The sequence below is a fragment of the Polypterus senegalus genome, chromosome 6, assembly GCF_016835505.1.
Source record: "Polypterus senegalus isolate Bchr_013 chromosome 6, ASM1683550v1, whole genome shotgun sequence".
Lineage (NCBI taxonomy): Eukaryota > Metazoa > Chordata > Cladistia > Polypteriformes > Polypteridae > Polypterus > Polypterus senegalus.
Genome location: NC_053159.1, coordinates 132884165 through 132907975, shown reverse-complemented (window position 1 = coordinate 132907975; position 23811 = coordinate 132884165). Strand labels below are relative to the sequence as shown.

Below are 23811 nucleotides of genomic sequence, written 5' to 3'. Positions count from 1 at the left end.
AACCTCGGCGTTAGAGGCTTAAGACTCTACAATTAGCCACAGCGTGTGGCTTGTCTATGCTAAAGTATGTATTGTAGATCGGGTATATATATACATTTATATATATACCCGTGTACGCAGTGGAGAAGTAGAAGTTATGAAAAGAAAAGGGAACATTTTAAAAAATAACGTAACATGATTGTCAATATACAGTAATTGTTTTGTGAGTGTTATTGAATGTTGCTGTCATCAAGGATTTGATTATCATTATTTCTTTCAATCAGGCTCGTATTTGTAGGATGTGTTCAAGTTACATTCCGTGTTTGTCAATCGCTGTAAAGATAAGAGGTTTCATTCATCGATTAGTTCCTTACTGCATCAATAAACAGCTCGTCTTCCTTTTATCTGAGATGTGACAAACTGCATGCACGTTTTTTTTTTACACTGTCTTCCTTTAGCAGGACATTCACTTTTTCCACCGTGTGCTTTGTTTCGCAGTAGCTGCACTTATGAATATGATTGTATGTATAAGACGCTTCATATTTTTTGCTGCCTTCTCAATTGTGTAATTCGGTTTTGTTCAGCACTCTTTGGAACTGTTGCTTTTTGTCTGCGCATTGCGCCAATTCACGTGAGCCGCTTGGTGTCCTTGCATCGAAGGTTCCCAGCTGTACTGGTGCCATCGTGTAATGTCAGCTAAGACCCGCACTTAAAAGTTTCTCTCGCAGTTTCAATGAGTTTGTGCCAAACACCACCCTGACCATCTCATCTTCCTCTGCATAAGCACAGTCCTTCACCCGTGAACATTTACCGGCAGTGTTTGTATTGGATTGCCGCTGATGGACGGCCTTATATGGGCAGGCACTAAATTACAAACGCTAGTGGCAGCCTGTCTATGAACTTAATTTAATATAAACTTACGGTTCACGCCGTGCTTTGTTTCCGCAGTAGCTGTACTTATGAATATGCTTGTATGCATCATTTGCTTCATAATGTTTTTCTGCCTTCTCAATTGTGAAATGGCGTTTTGTTTGGAGTTCTTCCTTGTTCTCTACGTACTTACGTAGGAGGCGTGATGATGTCACACGAAACTCCGCCCCCCGCCATCTCCAACTCAAGACTCCATTACATTATATGGGAAAAATAGCTTCCAGTTATGACCCTTATGCGTAGAATTTCGAAATGAAACCTGCCCAACTTTTGTAAGTAAGCTGTAAGGAATAAGCCTGCCAAATTTCAGCCTTCTACCTACACGGGAAGTTGGAGAATTAGTGATGAGTCAGTGAGTGAGTGAGTGAGGGCTTTGCCTTTTATTAGTATAGATATATATATATATATATATATATATATATATACACACTGTGGAACTGGCCCCGGACACAGACAGACTGACATTGTTCGTTCACCCAACACACGTTTATTATATACAATATTTACAGTAAATGTTCAGTGCATGTCCCAGTGCCTCCAGCACCGATCCCCCAAAGTCCAGGCCTCACAGTCTCTAGATGCCTTTCCTTCTGGCCGTCTCCACTCCATTCTCGAGCTCCGTCCACTTCCACCCAACTCTTGCTGCTGACGGAAGGGAGGCGGCCCCTTAAATAGCAACCCAGATGGGCTCCAGCTGCTTTCCCAGCAATCCCCAGCGGACACACCCCCGTGTGGCGGAAATGCCGGCTGCGCACCCGGAAGCCCTCCCAGATGTCCCCAGTCTTCTTCCCCCCAGCACTTCCGGGTGTGGCGGAAGTGCTGAGGTCCAGGGTTCTTCAGGCATCGGGCGCTGCCTGGAGGTGGCCACGGGCCCCTACAGGGTTGGGCTTCCATGCCCTCTGCCCATGGCCCCCAACACAACCAGGGCGGTCACCCTCTCGTGGTCTGGAGGAGGCACAAGCCCTTCTCCGGTCCTCCTGGGCATCCCGGCTGAGCTCCAACCCCAGCCGCATGCGACAATATACACACACACACACTGGAACCTCGGTTCACGAACGTCTCGGTCTCGAGTTTGGTGGACAACACCCTGACGTGGACCGTTGCCCCGGATGAAAAGATTTAGAGCTACACAGCATAACTATGAATTCCATTTTATCAATTTGGATTGAATTAAGTCATATACACAAGACATAAACATTATTCATCAAGGTATTCAGGGTATTTTAGATACATTATCCCATAGTATTGCACCATGTGATTTTGTTCAATTGTGACTTATTTCCCCGAGTTTGCAAAACAATCTTTATTCCCAAAAAAAGAATCTAGACAGCTTTGATGCCACAAGCTTTTTAAATTACGTGTCTCAGATGCTGCAAAGTAATACCAAAATTATTATACATTCATCTCTCCGATTTGTAGTAACCATTGTGAAAAACATGCATGGTGGAGCAAGGATTAGAATCAACACATTGCTCTTCAGTAAAATTATTAATACTAAACAATTTCTATTAGTGGATTTCTCACATCGGGGTAATTTGTTTTGCAGGCACTGTCATCCGCTTACTCATTCAGAAAGTCATACCGGATAGCGACATTCTCTAAAAAGCTAGACAAATGCATATGCAATTAGGGTTTTTGGAAAATAAGAAAATATCTTTTTCAGATCTAGAAAAATTTGAGCGTCTATTAGATGTTTCTATAAAGATGCTATACATGCGAACATTATTTTGGCATTTTAGACGTGAAGAAATTTATCGGGACTAATTATTTTTGTGAAATTTGTCATGCCGCTTATTCTCACAAAGATCGCCATGTTTGTGCCAATACTTGCAGGGCCTGCCTCAGTGCTTCTTGCACTGAAGTAACAGGCTGTTTAATTAGATGTCCGATATGCAAAATCATCTGTCAATCGAACGACTGCCATGAGAGGCACCAAAATAAACAAACATGCAAGTGGAAAGAATACTGCGCTTGTTGTCAGTGCTATACAGCCCTTACCCATGTTTGCAAACCGAGGTTATGTCCAAATTGTAAAGAAACAATCACGTGCTGCGACAGTCACTTATGTTATATGCCGTTGTTAAAGAGCCCGGTATCAAAAAAAAATATATTTTATAATTTTGAATGTCAAGACAGTAGTATACACAAACAGAATTACATATACGCTTTACACATGGATGGTAACAGAAGCTGGGAGTTTGCCGGAAACAATTGTGTTGAAAGATTTATATCTACGTTTATAGATATAAAGTTTAAGAATTACACTTTTATTGCACACAATGCAAAATCCTATGATAGTTATTTTGTAATTAGTCAATTAATAAAAGAAAAAATGAAAATCGATTTGTTAACGATCGGTGGAAAAATCATGTCGATATCGGTGAAAGGTTTAAACATCAGATTCATAGACTCTTTGAACTTTCTAGCACCAAAATTGTGTAAATTACTGCAGGCTTTGGGTTTTAAAGGGGCAAAAGGATACTTTCCTCATTTTTTTAACACTGTTGAAAACCAAAATTGTCGGACCTAGACCGACTGTAGAATTTTATGGTGTAGAAAATATGATGCCAGATGAGAAGAAAGATTTTCTTTTATGGTATTCTAAACACATATGATGTATTTGATTTTCAAAAGGAATTAAAAATGTACTGTTGCTTAGATGTAGAGATTCTAAGGTCGGCTTGTATCTTGTTCAGGCAATAGGTTATGGAGATCACCAAAACGACACGTGTATTTAGACGAGCAGTTTCAGGCCAAATACAAAATATTATCTATTGATCCTTTTCAATATGTTACTTTAGCGAGCGTTTGTATGGCAATGTTTAGACTTAAATTTTTGCGTGACCAAACCATATCTTTGCCATTACAAGACAGTTATCACAGAAAACAAAAGAGGTACTCTACCCATCCATCCAATGGCTCATGTATTTAGAGGCCGAAGATAAAATAGATATTCGGTATGCGCTAAAACCCGGAGGTGAAATGCGTATTGGCAAATATTATCTAGACGGGTATGCTGAAAATAATGGTATAAAGATGGCTTTTGAATTTAACAAATGCTTTTACCATGGTTGTAATATCTGTTACAGTGAAAAATCATGGAATAGTGTTACAAACGCGACATTCAGTTTGCTTTATTCAAGAACTATGTAAAAAGTTAACTACTCAAAAATGCAGGGCTTTCAGGTGCATCAAATCTGGGAACATAACTGGCAGCGTCTGGTTCGTGAAAACATCCGTGTGCAAAATTTCCTGAAAACCGCCCATCTCCCTGAGGCTTTGAACCCTAGGGAATCTCTCTTTGGCGGTCGAACAAATGCAGCACGTTTATATTACAAGGTGTGCACTGGTGAAAAAATCCATTACTATGATTTTACGATTTTATATCTGTATGTGAATAAAACCAAAAGATATCCAATCAGTGATTTAAAAGGATTTTGAACCATTAGAAACTTATTTCGGATTAGCCTGGGTGAGGTTGTATCCACCCAGAAATCTTCTATTCCCTGTTTTGCCATGCAAAATAAACAAAAAATTATACTTCACGCTTTGCCACACTTGTGCTGTAACACAGTAGTAGACCCTGTGTATGCACTCACGAGGAAAGAGCGCTTACCAGTTGCTGGACAACACCGGATTTGTTTTCAGCCATTCAGCTGGGATACAAAATTGAAAGCATATATGAGATATGGCATTTTGAGCAAAACTCTACAGAACGTTTTTCAGAGTATATTAATGTCCATTTAAAAGCTAAGCAAGAATCTTTGGGTTATCCTAAGAGCTGTCTAAATACAGAACAGTGTAAACAGTATGTATTCATGTTTTATGAAAAGGAAGGTGTACAATTAAGCGAGCACCTAATTAAAAAGAATCCGGCCAGAAGACAAATTGCAAAACATTTTTTAAATTCCTTATGGGGTAAGTTTGCACAAAGACCTAATTTGCCACATACATCTTTAGTTACGGATTCAGAAAAGCTGAATTATTATTTGCCCCAAATTATGAGATATCTACTTGTGATTTTATTGATGATGAATGTACCTGTGTGACTTGGACATACGATAAAGATCGTTACAGCACACCGGCCAATGTAAACATATTTATTGCTAGTTTTACTACAGCTTATGCAAGATTAGAGTTGTATAATCTTTTAAACAAACTGAACGAAAGAATACTATTACATGGATTCAATTCTTTATATTTCCAGAGCAAACGAATGGGACCCAGAAACTGGTTGCTATTTAGGAGAATTGACGAGCAAGGTACCAATGAATGGTTGGTCACTAAATTTATAAGCACTGGTCTGAAAAGTTATGGTTATAAACTATCCAATGGTGAAACCTGTCTAAAAGTTAAAGGTATAACATTAAATGTTAAGAACTGTGAAAAGGTGAATTTTCAAAGCATAAAAGAACTGGTCTTTGACTATGCAGAAAATATAAAACTGTCTTCAGAACATAAAAATATCAAAGTTGAAGATTTTGGTATTGTCAGGGTAAAACGCAGCTGGCATATAGAAACCAGAAAAATAAAAAAAAAAACACAAAGTTGTATATGATAAGCGCGTATTAACTAAAAATTTCACGTCATTACCTTTTGGCTATTGATTCTGAGATAAATAAATAAATAATAGATGTTCGTTTACAACCCCCATTTTCCTGTATCTTAACACTAGAATTACCAGAGCCTACGAAAAAACTCGTAATTCCGTCCCACCTTAAACTGCTTTTTAAATCCCTTCACACCTCTTCGCCAGCGCCCTTTGTTCTCTAAATGTGCTGATAAAGAGAAGCCGGCTATTCCATCCCCCCACCAATTTAGAACGTGCATGAACTTCTCTCAGCTCATGCCTTGATTGAGTATCTGGGAGTGAAGTGGAGTTTTAGAGTGGAAATAATAGATCGTTGTTTGGAACACACGCATTTCATGTCTGTTCCGTTTCTACAGTAATCTGTGTAAACACATTGTTAAAACAGAAACGTTTTTTTATATTCTAGTAGTAGATGACAAAATGTAGGCATAAACTATATAATGTATGAAGCCTGAAGTCCAAATAGCAAAGAAACATTTTCACAAGAATAACACAATTGCACTTTTATTCAAACATATAACTGCAGAAACAAAAAGCCGCCTTAACATGCGACATTGACACCAGTTTTCTGTAACTGACTCCGTGGCTCAATAGACTCAGCCCCTGCTTGGGAATCAAGGGGTCGCGGGTTCGATCCTGCGCCCCTCCGTTTTGAGAAGTAAACTGCTCTTATTCTTACTGTTTTAGGATAAAAGCGTACATTTGATTTCAGTCTGTAACAGCCGGTGCAATTTATGATCCATGTAAAGGTTAGCTTTTTTTTTTATTCACTTTTCACTCTCTCAGTCGCGTTCAGAATCAATCCATACAACCCCATCTGACACGGCTGTTTTCACTAAAGACGCGCTATAGCTCTGCAGTGTACCACGATGCATACTAACGCACAATCACCCCCCCGGTTCTGACACACAAACGCTGGCGAAGCTGCCTTCTTCGTATCTCACCGTCACAGGAACATATATTGGTGTAAGAAAGTACACTGTCAGGTGCTCATTCAGTGTGATAGAAATCATAGCACAGAGAGGTGTGTGCACTGCAACAATTACACATGTCGTAAATGTAGGAAGGACGGTCCTTGGGTGTGTGGGAACTGTTAATATTTGAATGTGATGATTTCATATAGCACGGAATGAAAATCAGCACTTCTTAGCATTGCACCATGCAAGCTGTCATATCAATCGCCTACTGTAACTTGCTTTCTTTTTCTTCGGTTATACAGGTAGTCTTGCACTTGTTTTGTTTGCGAAATGAAGTGTCTGCGTGCACTTTTCGTGGCATTACACGTGTATTTTTTGAGCATGCCCGTTTGAGCAGTATAAAAAGTATTGAAAAGTATAACAAAACAACGGGCAGATGGGGAGTGTCTGATGATTGCATATAGCGCCGAACTTACTGCTCTTTACTATTCTCTCCTCTGCGTGCCCTGGTGTACAAAAGAAACAGAATACAGACGCTATAGCTCTGCAGTGTACCACGATGCATACTAACGCCCCCACCGGTTCTGACACACAGACGCTGGCGAAGCTGCCTTCTTCGTATCTCACCGTCATTTTTATTCAGTTTTATTGAGTGTTCCTGCCAGTCCCGCATGTTGCTGTATGCTGGATATGTTCATATGTATTGTCTCTTTCTTTCAGGTGTGTAATAGAAACCACAGCATAGAGAGAAGTGTGTACACTGCTTCTTACAGGAAAAGGCGATGGAAAAGTGCACTTGAATAAAAGTGCACTTTTGTACTTTTACACCAATATATGTTCCTGTGTTTGAACGACACGGGCAGATGGGGAGTGTCTGATGATTGCATATAGCGCCGAAGTTACTGGTCTTTACCATTCTTTCCTCTGCATGTCCTGTAGTGAAAAGCATACAGCAACATGCGGGACTGGCAGGAACACTCAATAAAACGAAAAGCAAGTGACGGTGAGATACGAAGAAGGCAGCTTCGCCAGCGTTTGTGTGTCAGAACCGGGGGGGGTGATTGTGCGTTAGTATGCATCGTGGTACACTGCAGAGCTATAGCGTCTTTAGTGAAAACAGCCGTGTCAGATGGGGTTGTATGGATTGATTCTGAACGCGACTGAGAGAGTGAAAAGTGAATAAAAAAAAAAAGCTAACCTTTACATGGATCATAAATTGCACCGGCTGTTACAGACTGAAATCAAATGTATGCTTTTATCCTAAAACAGTAAGAATAAGAGCAGTTTACTTCTCAAAACGGAGGGGCGCAGGATCGAACCCACGACCCCTTGATTACCAAGCGGGGGCTGAGTCTATTGAGCCACGGACTCAGTTACAGTAAACTGGTGTCAATGTCATGTTAAGGCGGCTTTTTGTTTCTGCAGTTATATGTTTGAATAAAAGTGCAATTGTGTTATTCTTGTGAAAATGTTTCTTTGCTATTTGGACTTCAGGCTTCATACATTATATAGTTTATGCCTACATTTTGTCATCTACTACTAGAATATAAATAAACGTTTCTGTTTTAACAATGTGTTTACGCAGATTACTGTAGAAACGGAACAGACATGAAATGCGTGTGTTCCAAACAACGATCTATTATTTCCAGTCTAAAACTCCACTTCACTCCCAGATACTCAATCAAGGCCTGAGCTGAGAGAAGTTCGTGCACGTTCTAAATTGGTGGGGGGACGGAATAGCGGCTGCTCGAGCTTCTCTTTATCAGCACATTTAGAAAACAAAGGGCTGGCGGAGAGGTGTGAAGGGATTTAAGAAGCAGTTTAAGGTGGGACGGAATTACGAGTTTTTTCGTAGGCTCTGGTAATTCTAGTGTTAAGCGGGCCAAGCAACTGTGGAAAATCTTTTTTTGTGAAAACATTACTAGAATCGGGGACGAAAATAATGTCTCATCAACCACAAAATATACTGTATTGTTATTCTGTTTGGCAACCTCTGTATACAGAATTGATGAAAAAATTCAGATGTATAAAATTTATAGAAGGTCTCCCTGACTCCCTAAATGATGATGTATTGTTGCCCCGTGATAAAATAAACTTAGTTGTCGTGGATGATCTCATGCAATCTGCCTGTAAAAGTAATGAGTTGGAATTGGCATTCACAAAGTATGTTCATCATAGAATTCTGAGCGTAATCTATATTGTTTAGAATCTTTTTTGCCAGGGAAAATAGAGCCGTACTATAGCCTTAAATTCAAAATACATTGTTTTGTTTAAGAATCCGAGAGACCAGCAACAGATATCAAGATTGGCCCATCAGATGTACCCGACAAGGTGGCGCTACTTTCTCGAGGCTTATGAGGATGTCACTAAGTCAGCCTTTGGCTTTCTACTGGTAGAACTGGTACAACCCTTTTATTGAACCCCAAATTTGGGCCATCCAGAGCAGTGGCTTCATGTTGACCGGGTGTGTCTTTATAGAACAGGCCACCTGAAAATTGTGTTTTTAGGGTCTCATCTCCGTAATTTAGTATGGTTTCAATAAACGCTCAATATGGGTAACAGTTATTGCTCTGGCTGATCAATTTGTCCCCGACGGTGATGTCCACCTGACTGAACAGAGAAGCAATCGGGTAGTTTACAAGGGCAACATGTGCATTGGCGGCCAGATTTGTTCTATCATTTTTTATTTATTTTACAGCTGAAGTATAGGAGTGTGTTGTTGAGGTCCAGGTATTGATAATTTCTGGCAATCGAAAACTCAAATGGAGCACTTTCTGACAATGCTGTGAGAGGCGGCACTTCGACATAGTAGCTTTTATCAATGCTGGTTTGTGTTGGTGACAGCAGAAATACATCCAGTTCCAATTTTGCACATTCATCTGACGCACAGTGTACAAAAGACATGTTTAGAATATATCACCAGAATTTTGCTTAGTTCTGGATCTTCTCTTGGTTGACTTTCTTTTTCTTTTGGCAGAGTATTGGCAGAGTGCAGGTGGCCCCAGCAGTGCTAGATGGGGTGTTTGTCTTTTTCTTTTTACACCTTTCTTTATAACAATTATACCAGAACCTTCTTGTTGGGGTGTTGCAACTTTATTCATTACAGCACCTGCCACGTGACTCATGATATCAGTAGCAATGCTTTTTGCTGCAGACTTGACATGAGGTTTAGCAATTTCCACCTCACGCCTAAACAGAGGCACTGCTTTTCTGAAGAGAGCTTTAAAAATACCACCAATACCGCCACCGTACTGGATCGGGAGACCATGAAACCCTGGTAGACCACTGCCAGCTTGTATCTTATAATAAGATGCATGGAACTCCATAGGTTTTTGTTACAAGCATGTTTAAAAATTGATAGATCTTGCTGGATGAAAATGCAACTTGATTATTACCTTACCGTACTGGAACGGAACTGGTTTATTCTGGCCTGTCTTAATTTCAGTCCTTATAGTACTGAAGCTTTGCACAGCGAGAGGTATGTAGTGTGGCTTTTCAAAAAATATGGTGACATTTGCACTGTCTTGACCTTTTATGTTTACACATCTCAGTAATGGCGCATGCGTATCTCCAACAAGTTGTGGTTCGATAATATCCACCTGTGATATCAGCTGAGTGAGGTGACTTGCTAGACGGCTTCTCTGGATCAAACCCGAGAATGTAAGCCAGCTCCCCGGACAAATGGAGCAAAATGCTTTTATCACCCATCAGGCGAACGCTTCTACTGGCAGGATTGTATTTAAGTATTGGCTTAGGTGATGACGGGTTGGTATTAATGACATGATTCATTTCCGACAACAATGCTTCTATATTCCTGAAATAGCCTTTGTTTAAAGTGTATATTCATTTTGTTGATCTTGTTTCCTCATTCATTAGTATAAAAGGTGCTGACTGAGTGATGGAGTAAGTAAGGGTAAGTCAGTTCCACCAATGCCACTTCCCAGTCTCTGGGCAGTTCTATTGTCTTGGCTAGCTAAACGGTGAATGATGCTATCGTGTCGTTGGGAAAAGTCCTGGCCGTTGAATTACTCGGCAGTGTCACATAAAATCCATTTCTGACTGTAGACATTTTTTTTTCTTGCTTTCTCAACTCCTTATGTCTTTTACTTCTGAAGCCTTGACCCAACTGTTAAATTTCTTGTCCCAGCCAAGCTATTTTACCAATACATGCTTATTTCTACCACACCCACAAGTGGCTAGAATTTTCTGAATGTGGTACACCTGGTTAGCATCGGGGTTTATTTTTTGTAACCCTTCTGCATAAAACGTCCCTTGAATTTCATCACCTGTATAATCTTTTAGTTTATATACAGGTTTCATCCGTTTAAAACAGTCCACAATAATAAATATTTCATCTGTAAACGACTGCTCAGAGCCTTTTTCGAATACACCTTTTAATTTTGAAACTCAGATATGATCACGGATTTTCAAAGTGCACAGAGTAGATGTTCTTTGCTCGGCCCTACCATAGACTGTTTTCCAAACACTCAGAGCATTTTCAGGAGTCACATCTACAGGTCTTGTTTTAATCGTGGTGTGAAAACTGTGATTATAACTCTGCAGAAAGTCTGACAGGACATCTGTATACCGAAAAGTATTGGCATATGTAAAATATTTCCAGATTTTGGATTTTACGGTTCTATTGAACCGTTCTACTATGCTGGCCTTTGCATCGCTGTTCGTGAAAAAATGTATAATATTGTTTTGTCTTATAAGTTTTTTTACCAATGTGTTATGAAATTCATTGCCTTGGTCTGTCTGTAGCTTCTTAGGAACTCTACCCTGTCTAAAGATCAAACTAAAACCCCGAGAAACTTCTTTCCCGGTCTTGGTCTTTAATGGCACAGCCCAAGCATATTTTGAGAGCACATCGATACACGTAAGGATAAATTTATGACCATCATTGAATTTTGAGTAATAAGACATCTCTAACAAATCTGCTTGCCACTGGTCATCGACTGTTGAAACAATGGTTCTGTTTCTCTTGAACCTGAGCCATTCTGGTTTGGGCACACTGTAAGTATATTGTCCATTCATGCATTCCAATACGTTTTTTTGCTTAACATTTTTCCGACGACTTGATACATTTCTCAAGAAGCTGTTAATACCACCAAAACTGCCAGGTTCCTTAGGTGTGTAATAGATTCTCTCTAAGGTTTTCTTGTACATCCTCTCGCTGGGGCAGTCACTTATGCTCTCTGTACGCAGATAGGAGAAGGATGTCTGCTCGCCCTGATTGTTGACTTACCTTTTTGACACCTTACAGGTTCCTGAAGCACCGTCTCAGCTTACAAAACCGATCACCCCGTTTTTAGGACCAAGGCCAAGATAGGCCAACCCATTTTCCTTACGCATGACTGACAAAAGGACCGATGCCGGTCAAACATCGCGCCTATGACAACGGGGCAGAGACACCTAAGAGAATCGGGGAAACACCCCGCCCAATAACCAAGTTGGCAGCAGGTGGGTACCGGAAATGCTAGGGGGGCGGGACATACACCTGTCAAAATCTTACTACTTGAGTATTTCATAAAGAATGAGAGAAAAAATCTGGTCGAAGCTTAAGAGGCCTGTAAATTAGTATAATGTGCAGCAAAGCCATTCCAGTGATTTTAACAACCATGTATTCAAAAGAAGTAATGTTGTGAAAATCAACAGTGGTTGCTTTAAGACAATCATGATGAACCACCGCCAATCCACCACCTCGGTCCATCAGACGGGATTTAGACAAATAACTATAACCAGCAGGGGTAAGCGGATTTAGTTGTAAGTAGTCACCTAGATTTTGCCACATTTCTACAAGGAACAGCATGTCCAGTTTTTTAGAAGTAGATAAATTGTTGAGGAAAGTAGTTTTATGTGTTAACAATAAGCAGTTCAGGAGCGCACAGTGGAGAATTAAGTCAGATTGTAATCCTTCGTTATTCCAGTCTGGTAACTGCGGCAGGTGTCTCAGCCAATTCGTCTGCCTACTCCATCATCCTGCAGATAGTTTTTTTTGAAAAAACAGGTCTAACAGACCAAATCGTGGATATAGTGCCGGCGGACGCAGAGGTATATACCGCAGACAAGCAATGGCAAGCTTCATACATAAGCCGTATGTCACCGCATCCAGTCTGGAGTGCATAATGTAAGCACGTAATAGTGTTGAAGAGTAGGTAATCACCATCAGAAAAAGCAATATCGGCCACCACCACGTTAGCCAGAACCCATAAACTAACCCCAACTGAGCAATAAACATAGCTAAGAAAGTCTTAATCCTAGTCAACTAAGAAAGTAAGGACTTACTCACCAACCATGCCAGCTCATGGAGAGTACAGGGTAAAGGGCTCGGAGAGGGCTCACAGAACATAAGCGTTAATAGAATCTAACTCCTTACAGTTATAAATAGCAGCTTCATTCTCACTATATGCCCTTATTGCAATATTAATAAAGTAAAGAGCCCCGATTAAGTTAGGTAAGCTGCTGCAAATTGCACTTTAACAAATATTGGCAAAAACATGCTACGTTTAATGTATGAATAACTAGACCATATGAAAACTGGATTTAGCACATTGCAGGTCAGTTAGCACCAGCACAGAAGACATGATGGAGTGAAGCTTGGCTAAGATACTGCTGATCTGTCAGCCCGTTCCCTTAAAAACTGATAACTATAGCCTATATATAAACTGACAAAGAAATGTTCTTCAGTAGAAATGTGCAGCATTGACCCCCTAAAAGGGAACTAAAATAATCTATCCTTCATATGTCTTTTTTTAGATGTAATATGTTTGTCAAGTCAATGCATGTTCTAATATCAACTTAGCAGTATGAATTATTAAATGCGTAAGTCACTATATGGCTGCTTTTCGCTACTTGATCAAGGAAGTCATCATTTCCCAATTTCTCTGAAATGTTGCATACCGATGGGCCACAGTTGCACGCAAATTCTCCCAAGAGAACTTTCATAAATGTTGACATTTGTGTGGAAAGATGCATATGCACAATAAGAGTCTTGAATGCTCCCAAGTTTTATAAATTTGATCTCTGCTCTGGCTGGTGGTATTTGGCGGTCTGTTCCCTTTTTTAATGAACATCTCCAACAACAAAATAATTGAAAAACACAAAAACAAAAATGAAAATAAGCATAATTCATAATACAACCCCCAGCCTATTTATATATTGATTACATAATTAATTGATTTCTGATTCTGCTCTAGTCTCTCCATACTTTCAGCTAATTCACCAAGTTTCTGCAAGAATCATTACAGAACTAGGAAGTATGATTACATAACTCTAGCCCTTAAATCTTTATGTTGGCTTTCAGTTAATTCTACAGTAGAACTGATTTTACAATCCTCCTTCTAGGACATTATGCTTTAAATGGGCTATGATCTCCTTGTTTTCTGGACCTATCTATACATACACATCAAAATGTGTCAAAATGCATAAAATTGTGTTATTTTTAGATACAAGGCCACAAAGCAGTGTAATTATCTGCCTGCTTATGTTGGTGATGCCAAGTTAGTCTTCAGCATTTAAGTCCATGCTGAAGATCCAATGTTTCAGTCCAACATACCCTGAATAAAGCAGTTTATGTGTTGTCCATGTTTCATCTATTTGTTAAACATTTGCAAAAAAATACAATCATCATAAACTTATATTCTCTTTCCTCTATTCGGTTTCTCTCCCCAGTTTCCTTAATGCCATTACAACTTTGCCAAACTGCTACTCCTATCCATAAGAGGTGACAGTACAAGTATTGAAACCTAAAGATGCAAGTATTTAATCTTCATGTTAGACTTCCCAAAAAATATACATATTTTGTAAAATTCCCAGGAGTGGGTGGAAGTGCTCTCCAGAACAGGGACTTTGACTTTTTGTTTTAAAACTGTTCATGGGCTGAATTTATTTACTGTACAAATGCTGTTCTTGTTTATCTCTCCACCATTTCTAACTGGCTATATCTCAATTACAATGATACCAGACTTATATTATCATAATTTTACTTTAATTAGATCTAAATACTCTGTCTTACTTAGCATGTAACCTAATGTAAGTTAATATATGTAAATGATTACAAATTACTTTGTTATTGATTTATAGCACTAAACTATATGTTCTTTGTGTTGGTACGCAGTGAAGAGCACTGTACAAAAAAAAATAACTTTACTCAAAATTAAAGAAAAGTACAAATTTATTCAAGTCCTTAGAAGATTTAATGGATGTTCTATTAAACAGCACCAAGCTGGCACTTCAGGTGGATAAAATTGTAAAGACAGATTACCATTTGTCCTTCATTACTAATTCCAGTTTTTCCACAAAAAGCAAGGAGAAGCTTTGCTGTCAGAGTAGTAAGACAGAGAAGCTTCTGTTAATGTGAAATAATGTGTAGTGAAGAAAAATCTAGAAGGATTAGAGCCTGGAGTAGTATGAGAATATTAACAGAAACAAAGAAAGACAAAGAACAAAATATACTGATCCAGAAAGACAAAAATAGAGGACAGTGTAATATATGTGGAAAAAGTAAACACTCAATAGCAACATGAATCAAATAGCAAATTACCTGCAAACTTAATCAGAGATCACTGGTGGGGAGACAAATATTGACTGAGGAGAAATTTAACTTGGATGTGTTAGTAATTAAGATAATTTCAGGGAAAAGTTGACATTGTTAAAAATATATAAAAAAGGATTTTTAAGTGACACGATTTTATTCAAAAATGTACTATAAAGTAATAAATACATTTTTGTTGGTCATATGTGACTAAAAATAAAATTGCCGGGCACCCATAATAGAATTAATTTAATTCAGTTAAAATGTATAGATTCATTAAAGTGAAATTTCTAACCAGTATAACTATGGAAAGAAAATGACACATCATATAAAAGTTGATTAAAGTACGTAGGATAATGGTTATAATTGGAGAAATTGTCAAGTTGTAAGAATTAATTTTAATCATTTAAGGAATTTATGCATTTTAATTGAATTGAATTAATTTTTTGTGGGGGCGCCCCACGATTTTATTTGTAGTGATATATGACCAACAAAATCTTGGTACAAGAAAAAAAATGACTTTTTAGTGCATTTTTGAATAAAATCGTGTCAGTTTAAAATCTTTATTATATATATTTATATATACCCTAATGCCACGCAGTCCTCGGCACGTTACAAAAACCTTGACTTGGATGGGAAGGTGATTAGACAGAAATGACATTAGTGACGGAGTGCAATCGAACCTACGATCTTAAAGTGAAACGTAACATTCATTCATGTTCATTTCAGAAAATCTTAACCATGGTGAAACATTACAAGTACTGGGATTCTGCATTTGTCTATAGGAGAATCAAGCTTTCAATCTTTCTTAGAAAAGCCCAACACTTTATCCACTGAACCAATATCTCCAAATCACTGAAAAGAGTAGTTTGCCAAATTTGTATATAAATGACGAAAAATTGGTATAATTAAAAAAAAAAAAAAATGAATGTGTACATTGGTCTCAAATATTCGACAATTTGATTGGACATGCTAACCACTTAACCAACGCTGGTTAACTCTCTTATTGAAGTCATTTGACAAAACCTCCATATCAATTAAAAAAGATTATTTTTTTTTTTTTTATCAATTTGTCTACATTGGTCTTGAACCTTTGTACTCTTAACTGAAAGTCCAACATGCTAACCACTTGACCATAACTGCTAATTCATGTGTGTGTGTGATGGCTAAAGGCTCTCTCTATTTTTGTGTATTTTCTAAAAGTGGCTAAAACATTGATGGCAAAATGTGACACAGACAAACAGACAGGACAAGTTGAAAAAAATGTATAATAGTAATAATAAAGTTATTCCAAGAAAAGAGAAAGAAAGAAGGTGGGAGGGCACTGTGCCAGAGTAAAATTAGAGGAGCTAAACAGCTTTTCTATGTAGAAGCAAAGGCTAATGGCAGATTAAATAAGTAAAAGGTGGGGAGGTCATAAAACTTGACCAGTTCCAGACTGTTGAGTCCAGAGGCATGATGAATAATTTCAAATTAAGACACTACCACATCCAGCTTGATATGAATTGAAGTTGAATGCTTAAGATGGTGTCTTTTAACATAACATTCTGTAACTAAGCAACCTGACTTCCAATCTGCAATTAGATGGGTAACAGTACTCTGGTATTTATTAGTAGACCAGTTACAACCGAAAAGAGAAAAGAAACTTGGACCAGGAGAGGGATGAGCTTCTAATTTCACCCAAAATGAAAGATGTATGACTGACTGTTGATTATAAGAAGAATCTAGGCTATATGTGTATTTTGTGTACAACTTGAATAATGTTTTGTGTTTAGTATTGTGTTTTTTATATTTTTAATTGTTTTTAAAATGCACTGTTTTTAATGTATGCAGTGTTTTGAGCTTGTAAATGAAATTGCACTGTTGTATGTTAAAATGAACTGAAATAAATCTGAAATTTTAAAACACCTTAAATAGAAACATAATATATGTTGAATAACAGGGAACTCATATGTTCATTGTAAAGGGTCCTCCATGACTGTAGAACAGAGTAGAGGTACAATAATCTGTTAATTTCTTTTTTCTTTGAGCTACTTCCCTGGGGGACACATCATTAAATTTTCAAAAAAAAGAAATGCACTACCCATCAACATGAGACCTGAAGTCCAAGATAAAAGCAATTCTCCTCTTCAAAGCTTGTACTTTAAAACTTAATTAGGACTCTTCTACTGTTGCCAAGCATGATGCCTTTAACAATACACCTTTTAAACAACCAGCCTTCATTTCATAGGGTTTTCAATGCAATTTACAAATATAGTTTCGTACTGAAATTGTTTACATATATTTTTACATTTAGGGCACAGGCAAGTTAAGTGATTTGCTAATGGTGACACAAAGGCTTGAAGGTAGAAACTGCACGGGTAACCTTGCAATTTAGAACTTGAATGTAAGACGATATCAGAATTTCTAGTGATTGAGCTTTACTTGATGCTCTACACAGGTATGATGACCAAAAAACGTAGAAAATGTAAACAGCAGTTAGTTTTTCCTCACGTTTGAATGCTTAGATAAACAAAATTGTAATCCAGCAAAAAGTAATGAGGAAACTAAATTCAGAATGTTACAGGCTTAATTGAAAGACTTTCACATATATGAACCAGTTATGAACAGTCATTTCTGTTGTAACTATTTTTCTACTTCACATAATCAATTCTACTATAATACTGTAAATTCTACTTCACATAATCAGTTCTTCCACAATACTTTAAATTCTACTGTAGCTGCATCCTTTGTTACATCCAAAAGAAACAATTATAATTATACTACATATACTGGGTTAATGCTGCATCCTTCACAGCTGGCATCCCTCTAGAAGGCAATGATACTACAGAACTATTAAGCAGGCTTTCACCTCACTCAATTAAGATTTCCACCAAGTAATTGCCAATTGCCATGATGGTCTGTCTGGTTCGAAAAAAAAAAAATTAACAGGATATATGCAGTCCCTGCCACAAATCAAACCCTATCTGGAACTTTAAACCACAATCTTGCAAATTCCTTCTCTCCTGCTGACTGGAAAAACAAGAAAACTCCATTAGTGGCAGAGACTACTGTCAACTAATGTTGTGCGTCAAGCTATGTGTGGGGACTCTGATGCACTCTTTGTAACAGGTTTCTGTCTGCATTATGTTATAATTAAAAAATCGAGCACAAAGCGGAGCACACCATTCAGTGTTTCAGACTCATGTGATCGTGTGATGACTTAGTTGTCTCAGCACATCTTCCAGACAGGTTTAAAAAAGATAACCAAAGCGTATTTCTTGAGTCTATTAGAAACGTCTTCAATCTTTCCTTAAAAATGACCTTAATGGCTTTTTGATGGCATATAATTTTTTTAGTGAGTAGTTATTTAACTATTTAGCAGTAAGAGATATTTTGGATTAAGTCCCATCATAGTCCTCGCTATCTAAAACTAAAGAAGTTCAGTAACCCTTGCCATGTCAGAATAAGACATGCAAAATTATTTGGGATACAACTGATCATTTGTCTCTGCAAAGGTTCAAATGCTGATATACCTTTTTTGTGATGTGCACTCCCAAAGTGGTCTAGCATCCCTCAACTTCTATTGTATGATTCTGTAGTAGTCTAATATACCAGATATCTAAAAGATGTAAAAAAAAAATGTTAAAGTACAATCAGCAGCTAACGTACTTCAGGTGTAACTATAAAAGGTACAGCTTATATTTTGGTAGTGGCCAACAATATTTAAAGAGTAATATTTAATGCTATGTTCAGTTTAGATATCCAGATGTCCTAAAATATGTATTTGTTATATTTAATTTTTTCAGAAAAAAATCAAACACAGTTCTACACGTTATTAGTTATTTAAGGTTAAAACAAAACTGCATAAAAAACTGAAACTTTTTTTTTTTTAACATCTTGATCATCACACAGCCTTTATTATTTTGCTGTGCAGAAAAAGCAATGCTTATTAGAAACAACAAGATCAATCAAGGAGAAAATATACTGTATTTGCTGAAAAGCTTATTTAATCTAATTTTCAGAGTAAAGTGACATCTAGAAGTATGAAATAAAAGAAGCACATATTAAAGTAAACATCAGCTTTAATGCATGCCACCAAGCTTATTAAAGTAATTGCTTTTCTAAACTAATGTCAATGAGCACACCTTTTCTTCCCTCTACCGAGTCAATTACCATGGCAATTAACATATTTTCCACATGCAACATGGCCCTTTGGGTGTTTAGCACCGAAATACTCTAATACATTTCTGCTACCATCTTACACCAACTCACTTTAAAAACTATTAGCAAAGGTAAACAAAATGTTTTAAGCAGGAAAAACGCAAAGAGGGTTGCAGTGATGTCAAAGTAAAGTATATTTTTAATTTTTATTGGCCACAGCACAATATTAACCTGAAGACACATATACTGTATACTATGTCAGTTCTTTAAACTCCTTTCCTCTATTGCACTATACAATGTGTAGGAATGTCAAATTTAAATAGACGTTGTTAAAAAATAGGGGAATGACAGGTGAAAAATTAATATTAATACTATAGAAATAATATTTAAAAGATGTTTTATTATTTCATGCAAAAAATGTACATTCAGTACTTAATTCATTGTGCAAATTCAGTACTTAATTCATTACAGTTGATCAACTGTAGCCAGATTATTTATTTTAACCAACGTATTCAGGAACAGATTTTGTAGAGATATTTAACATGGACAACATCCTTGCTGGTCCATTTGGCTAATATGAAGGGAGAGAGACAGAGAAAAACATACACTATCTTTCCATGGTCAATCATTTTTCATATGTTTACCCTAGTCAGAATAGCAGAGTTTTATTCAATAAAATAAGCATGTCACTAAGGGTCAAGTTATGTTCTCTCACCTTGAATATCTTTTTTTCCTAGACTATAAATATCAGCTATAAAAGCATTTTGCCCTGCCTGCATATTTAATCCATCATGCACATTGTTCTTGTTCTTTTCTAGCAGATGGTTTTGCTCTCTTCTTCATTTCTATAAAATCGATATTTACTACTGAAGTACTGCAACCCAAATGTTGGATGGAGTACACCCTTAATCAAGTCAAGCAGTTCAAATTGTCCAAATTTTTTTTTTCTGACTGAAATGTTAAGATAAGTTTGTTTCTTTGGATGACAAGTAGAATATTTAGATAAATGTTCCAGTAAGAACTGCCTGGAAGTGTAAGGGAAGAAAAATATAATGTACGTTTGTAAGTAAGACTGATGACATTACGCAAGTTGCTTGACATCTACCTGTCTGTGTAACTACAGCACAAAGATACCCAATTAGTGTTGTCAAGAATTTAGGTGAATATTTCAGCCCAGTACCTACCTGGGCGTGGCTTACAAGGTAGAAACCAACCCTAAACAGTGCACCAGTCCACCTCAGAGCCCACACATGCAAGCACACACCTACGCTCACTCTCCAGTTGTCAATTAGCCTAACTTATATTAGATGCAGGAAAATAAATTTGCATATATGTACAGTATGTTAGATTAACTGGTATTTCGAAACTGTCCTGATATAACTGACAGTGTATCTGAGTGTGTCCTCTAATGGACTCTTATGCCATTTTTCTATTATTAATTCATTAATTAACATTAGGATCAATTTTTAAATAGATTTTTCAATGGAGTACATGCTGCTATCCTCACAGACCCAAGCATCAGTCCATCTCAACTGGACAAACTGCAAACTAGAGAGATGTCACAGGGTGAACATAGAGGATCAGAAGGATCTAAAGGCTACGTCTATAATATTGATAACATCTGTAATATATGACAATGTAAGAGACTGAGGAACATAAAGTGGGATATATTAAATATTTCCATATTCACCTGAATAGTAGCAGTGTAGTCACTGCCGATTAAGAAGCTCTATTACACCTTATTGCAGGACCAGCTCATCTGAAGATGGAAAGAATGAAGATCAGGAAGGAGGATGAATGTAAGATGGAAAATGGCCTGTATCAATAAATGTGGAATGTTTAATTGCTTTTAAATAAGCTGGATGAACATTGAAAATCATGAGTTCCGGTACTGTGACATTTTGTGTACTGCGGAGAACCGGCTTAAACTTTAGTGTTTTAGATGCTATTTTAATAATAGATCGTTTTCACTGGTTAATATCAGACAGAATGGAAAAATACAGGAACGGAACTGGAGATTTACACGAATAAATAATGGCAAAAACTTGACCACTTTATAGGAAAACAAAAATGTGTTACCCAGACTGAATTTGTCAACATCACTGCCTAGGGACGTAAGTTACATCATCTTGATTAATGTTTATTAACTCAGCAACAAAAATCATTCACTCTTATCAATCCTTTATTGAAGAATCATTCTGGTCTGAGAATGGTGACTTCAACCAGGGGATCATCAGAACAAACAAACTTCTATCATCATGTTGCATTTGTGGACACAATAGGCTGGACCTGCTCTATTCAAATTTTAATGTTTAAAATGGTTTTTTTTTTTAATATTTAGATTTTTCATTAGCTTCCATAACTAAGCATTTCACAACAATTTGCACTGTGTGAATAATTGTATTTGACAAATATTTTTTAAATTGATTTTAAATATTTCTGAATCTGTTTCTTTTTGTCTACAATTTTTGGAAAAGCTATATAACTGTATAGCTGCTGATAGTTTAGTCAGCCTGACTGGGTCTCTGTTTGTATAAATTTAATCTTAACATTTTATGTACAGCAAGTTTTACGGAGCATGTAAATTAACATTTGCCATTCTCTACCATCATTTTGTATGTATTGCTGGATGTATATTGGACTAAAATGTCACATGCTAATGTAATCTTTAGATTTATTTTTTTAAATTACAGATGTATTAAGCCTGTATAGTGATGAGCACTGCTGATTCATTGAATCTAAAAGGTGTAGGTTAAAATCCCACACCTAAACTTTGTCTATGTTTTGTTTACACATTCTCCCTGTGTCTGCATGGGTTTTTCCCTGGGTACTCCCGTTTTCATCCCACATACCCAAAGATGTGACTGTCAGGATTTTTTAAACTGGCCAAGTGTGTGTTCATGAGTGGGCCCTGCAGTGGGCTGCCCCCCTGTCAAGGATTCTTTCCCGCCTTTCATGCTATGCTGCTAAGTCAGGCTCCACCTCCTGCAACCCAACCCAAAACTGGATTAAACAAGATTGAAAATGCTATTTTTATATGTGTTTTTATTTCAAATAATACATTTAACCACAAGCATCAACACAATTTGCGAATGTCCATTTCCTCCTACAATGTTATACATTTGTGCAGGATCCACAATCACTTCCAAATTTCAGTCTTATTCAGTGGTAGGCAACAGCTATGTTCATTACAGCATACCAGAGGTTTATTGCGGAGACTGTATCCCTTACATTCCTCAAACCACTAATTGCAAAATGATCCATTCAAGATGTTCCCAGATGTCTTGCACATTGTCTATTATTTCATCAGATCTGTTCTGGGGATTGAGCATTATGCTAACCTCTTACATTATTGCTTACTTATGTTAAAAGCTTGTTAAATGTTAAACGTCCATCATTACCTTCTGAAAGCAATGACGAAATCGCGATATTTATTTAAATCAACCTAAGATTATATAACATTTTCCAGTTTATTCTGCATCATCTTAAATCCTCACCATGGATTTTCTTTAAAACTGACTTATTTGGGTCAATTACCCTTCTAGTAACGATGTTCTATCACTCGACAAACATATAACACTCTTCAGTATCAATAAGGTGAGAATGCGCACTTGTCAACTTTAGATGCTTGTTCGTTATATTAAACAAGTCACGGTAGATGCCTGTCTGTATGTCACCCACCTACTAGCTATTTCACCCAACATCAATTACTTTTCAGTATGAAAGTTTCATGTGATCTCACCTGCGTAGACTGTAATCAAATTTATAACTACATTTTCACGTTTCTTAAAGGTACATTTATTACAATGCAGTAAACAGGGACTAGCATAACTGTTCGTTTTTAGACGCAGTAAACAATGTGATTTTTGTCTATGGTATAACTAATACCGCTGATGGTCCCATTTTATGTTCTGTTTGCTGTCAACAAGAGTTTCTCGCTGGGAAAGCAATGTGTGCGCCACCATTCACTCGTCCTGTTAACCATTACAGCCACTGGCAGGTAGCAACAGATAAAACACCTAGCAAAACAAAAAAAAACGGCATACAAATAACGACGATGTACGCAACTCCCCAGCTTGCTGACGCTCTCCCAGCAAGGTGAACAAAATTTCACACACCTTAGTCCGCACTTAGGCACTAGCGGGCGCATAGAAATTACACAGAAATGGAAATAAACAGTTGCGTTTTGATACAAACAATACGTGGTCTCAACGTGAAAGCAAAAAGACGAAACTGAGACGCAACAGATCGCGGCATTCCTACAGTGTGCGGGAGAGCGCGCGAGTGGGTGCGTGCGCGCCCTGGGTCGGTTACAGTCTTACCTTTGCCTGCATCCTCCTTTGCCATCTCCTCTGTGTAGGTGAGGTTCTGTTCGACGCGTCTGCCCCTCCGCTGCATCCCTCTCACTCTGCCTCTGAGGGTTTGTCTCCCTCCAGCTGTCTCTTTCTCTGTGCGTTTGTTGAGCAGGTGGCCCTCCAGCTCGCTCCTCTCACTCTCAGGTGTAACTCTCTCCCGTGGCGATCCCAGGGCACGCGCCGCGACGAGCCACAGCAGCCGGCGCCCGCTGCCTCCACCTCCCCAGTAAAACGCGCGCCTTCGTTGCGCTCAGTTTCAAGCTAGCAGCACAGCCGCCGCCGTCGCACGCACGTGTGCACGCGTGGAGAAGTTACGCGCGGCGACAGCAGGCAGCTCATCTCCCTTTTCTTCTTGCCTGC

General features: G+C 37.9%; 1 protein-coding gene across 1 annotated transcript in view; it reads right to left on the bottom strand.

The window, feature by feature from the left end:
• Positions 1-23810, bottom strand: part of LOC120531637 (membrane-associated phosphatidylinositol transfer protein 3-like) — a 340667-nt gene extending 316857 nt beyond the window's left edge. Inside the window, exon 1 of the mRNA XM_039757228.1 lies at positions 23419-23810. Within this exon, the coding sequence (XP_039613162.1) occupies positions 23419-23494 (76 nt within the window). The 5' untranslated portion in view covers positions 23495-23810. The remainder of the gene's footprint in view (positions 1-23418) is intronic.
• Position 23811: the final 1 nt, after the last annotated feature.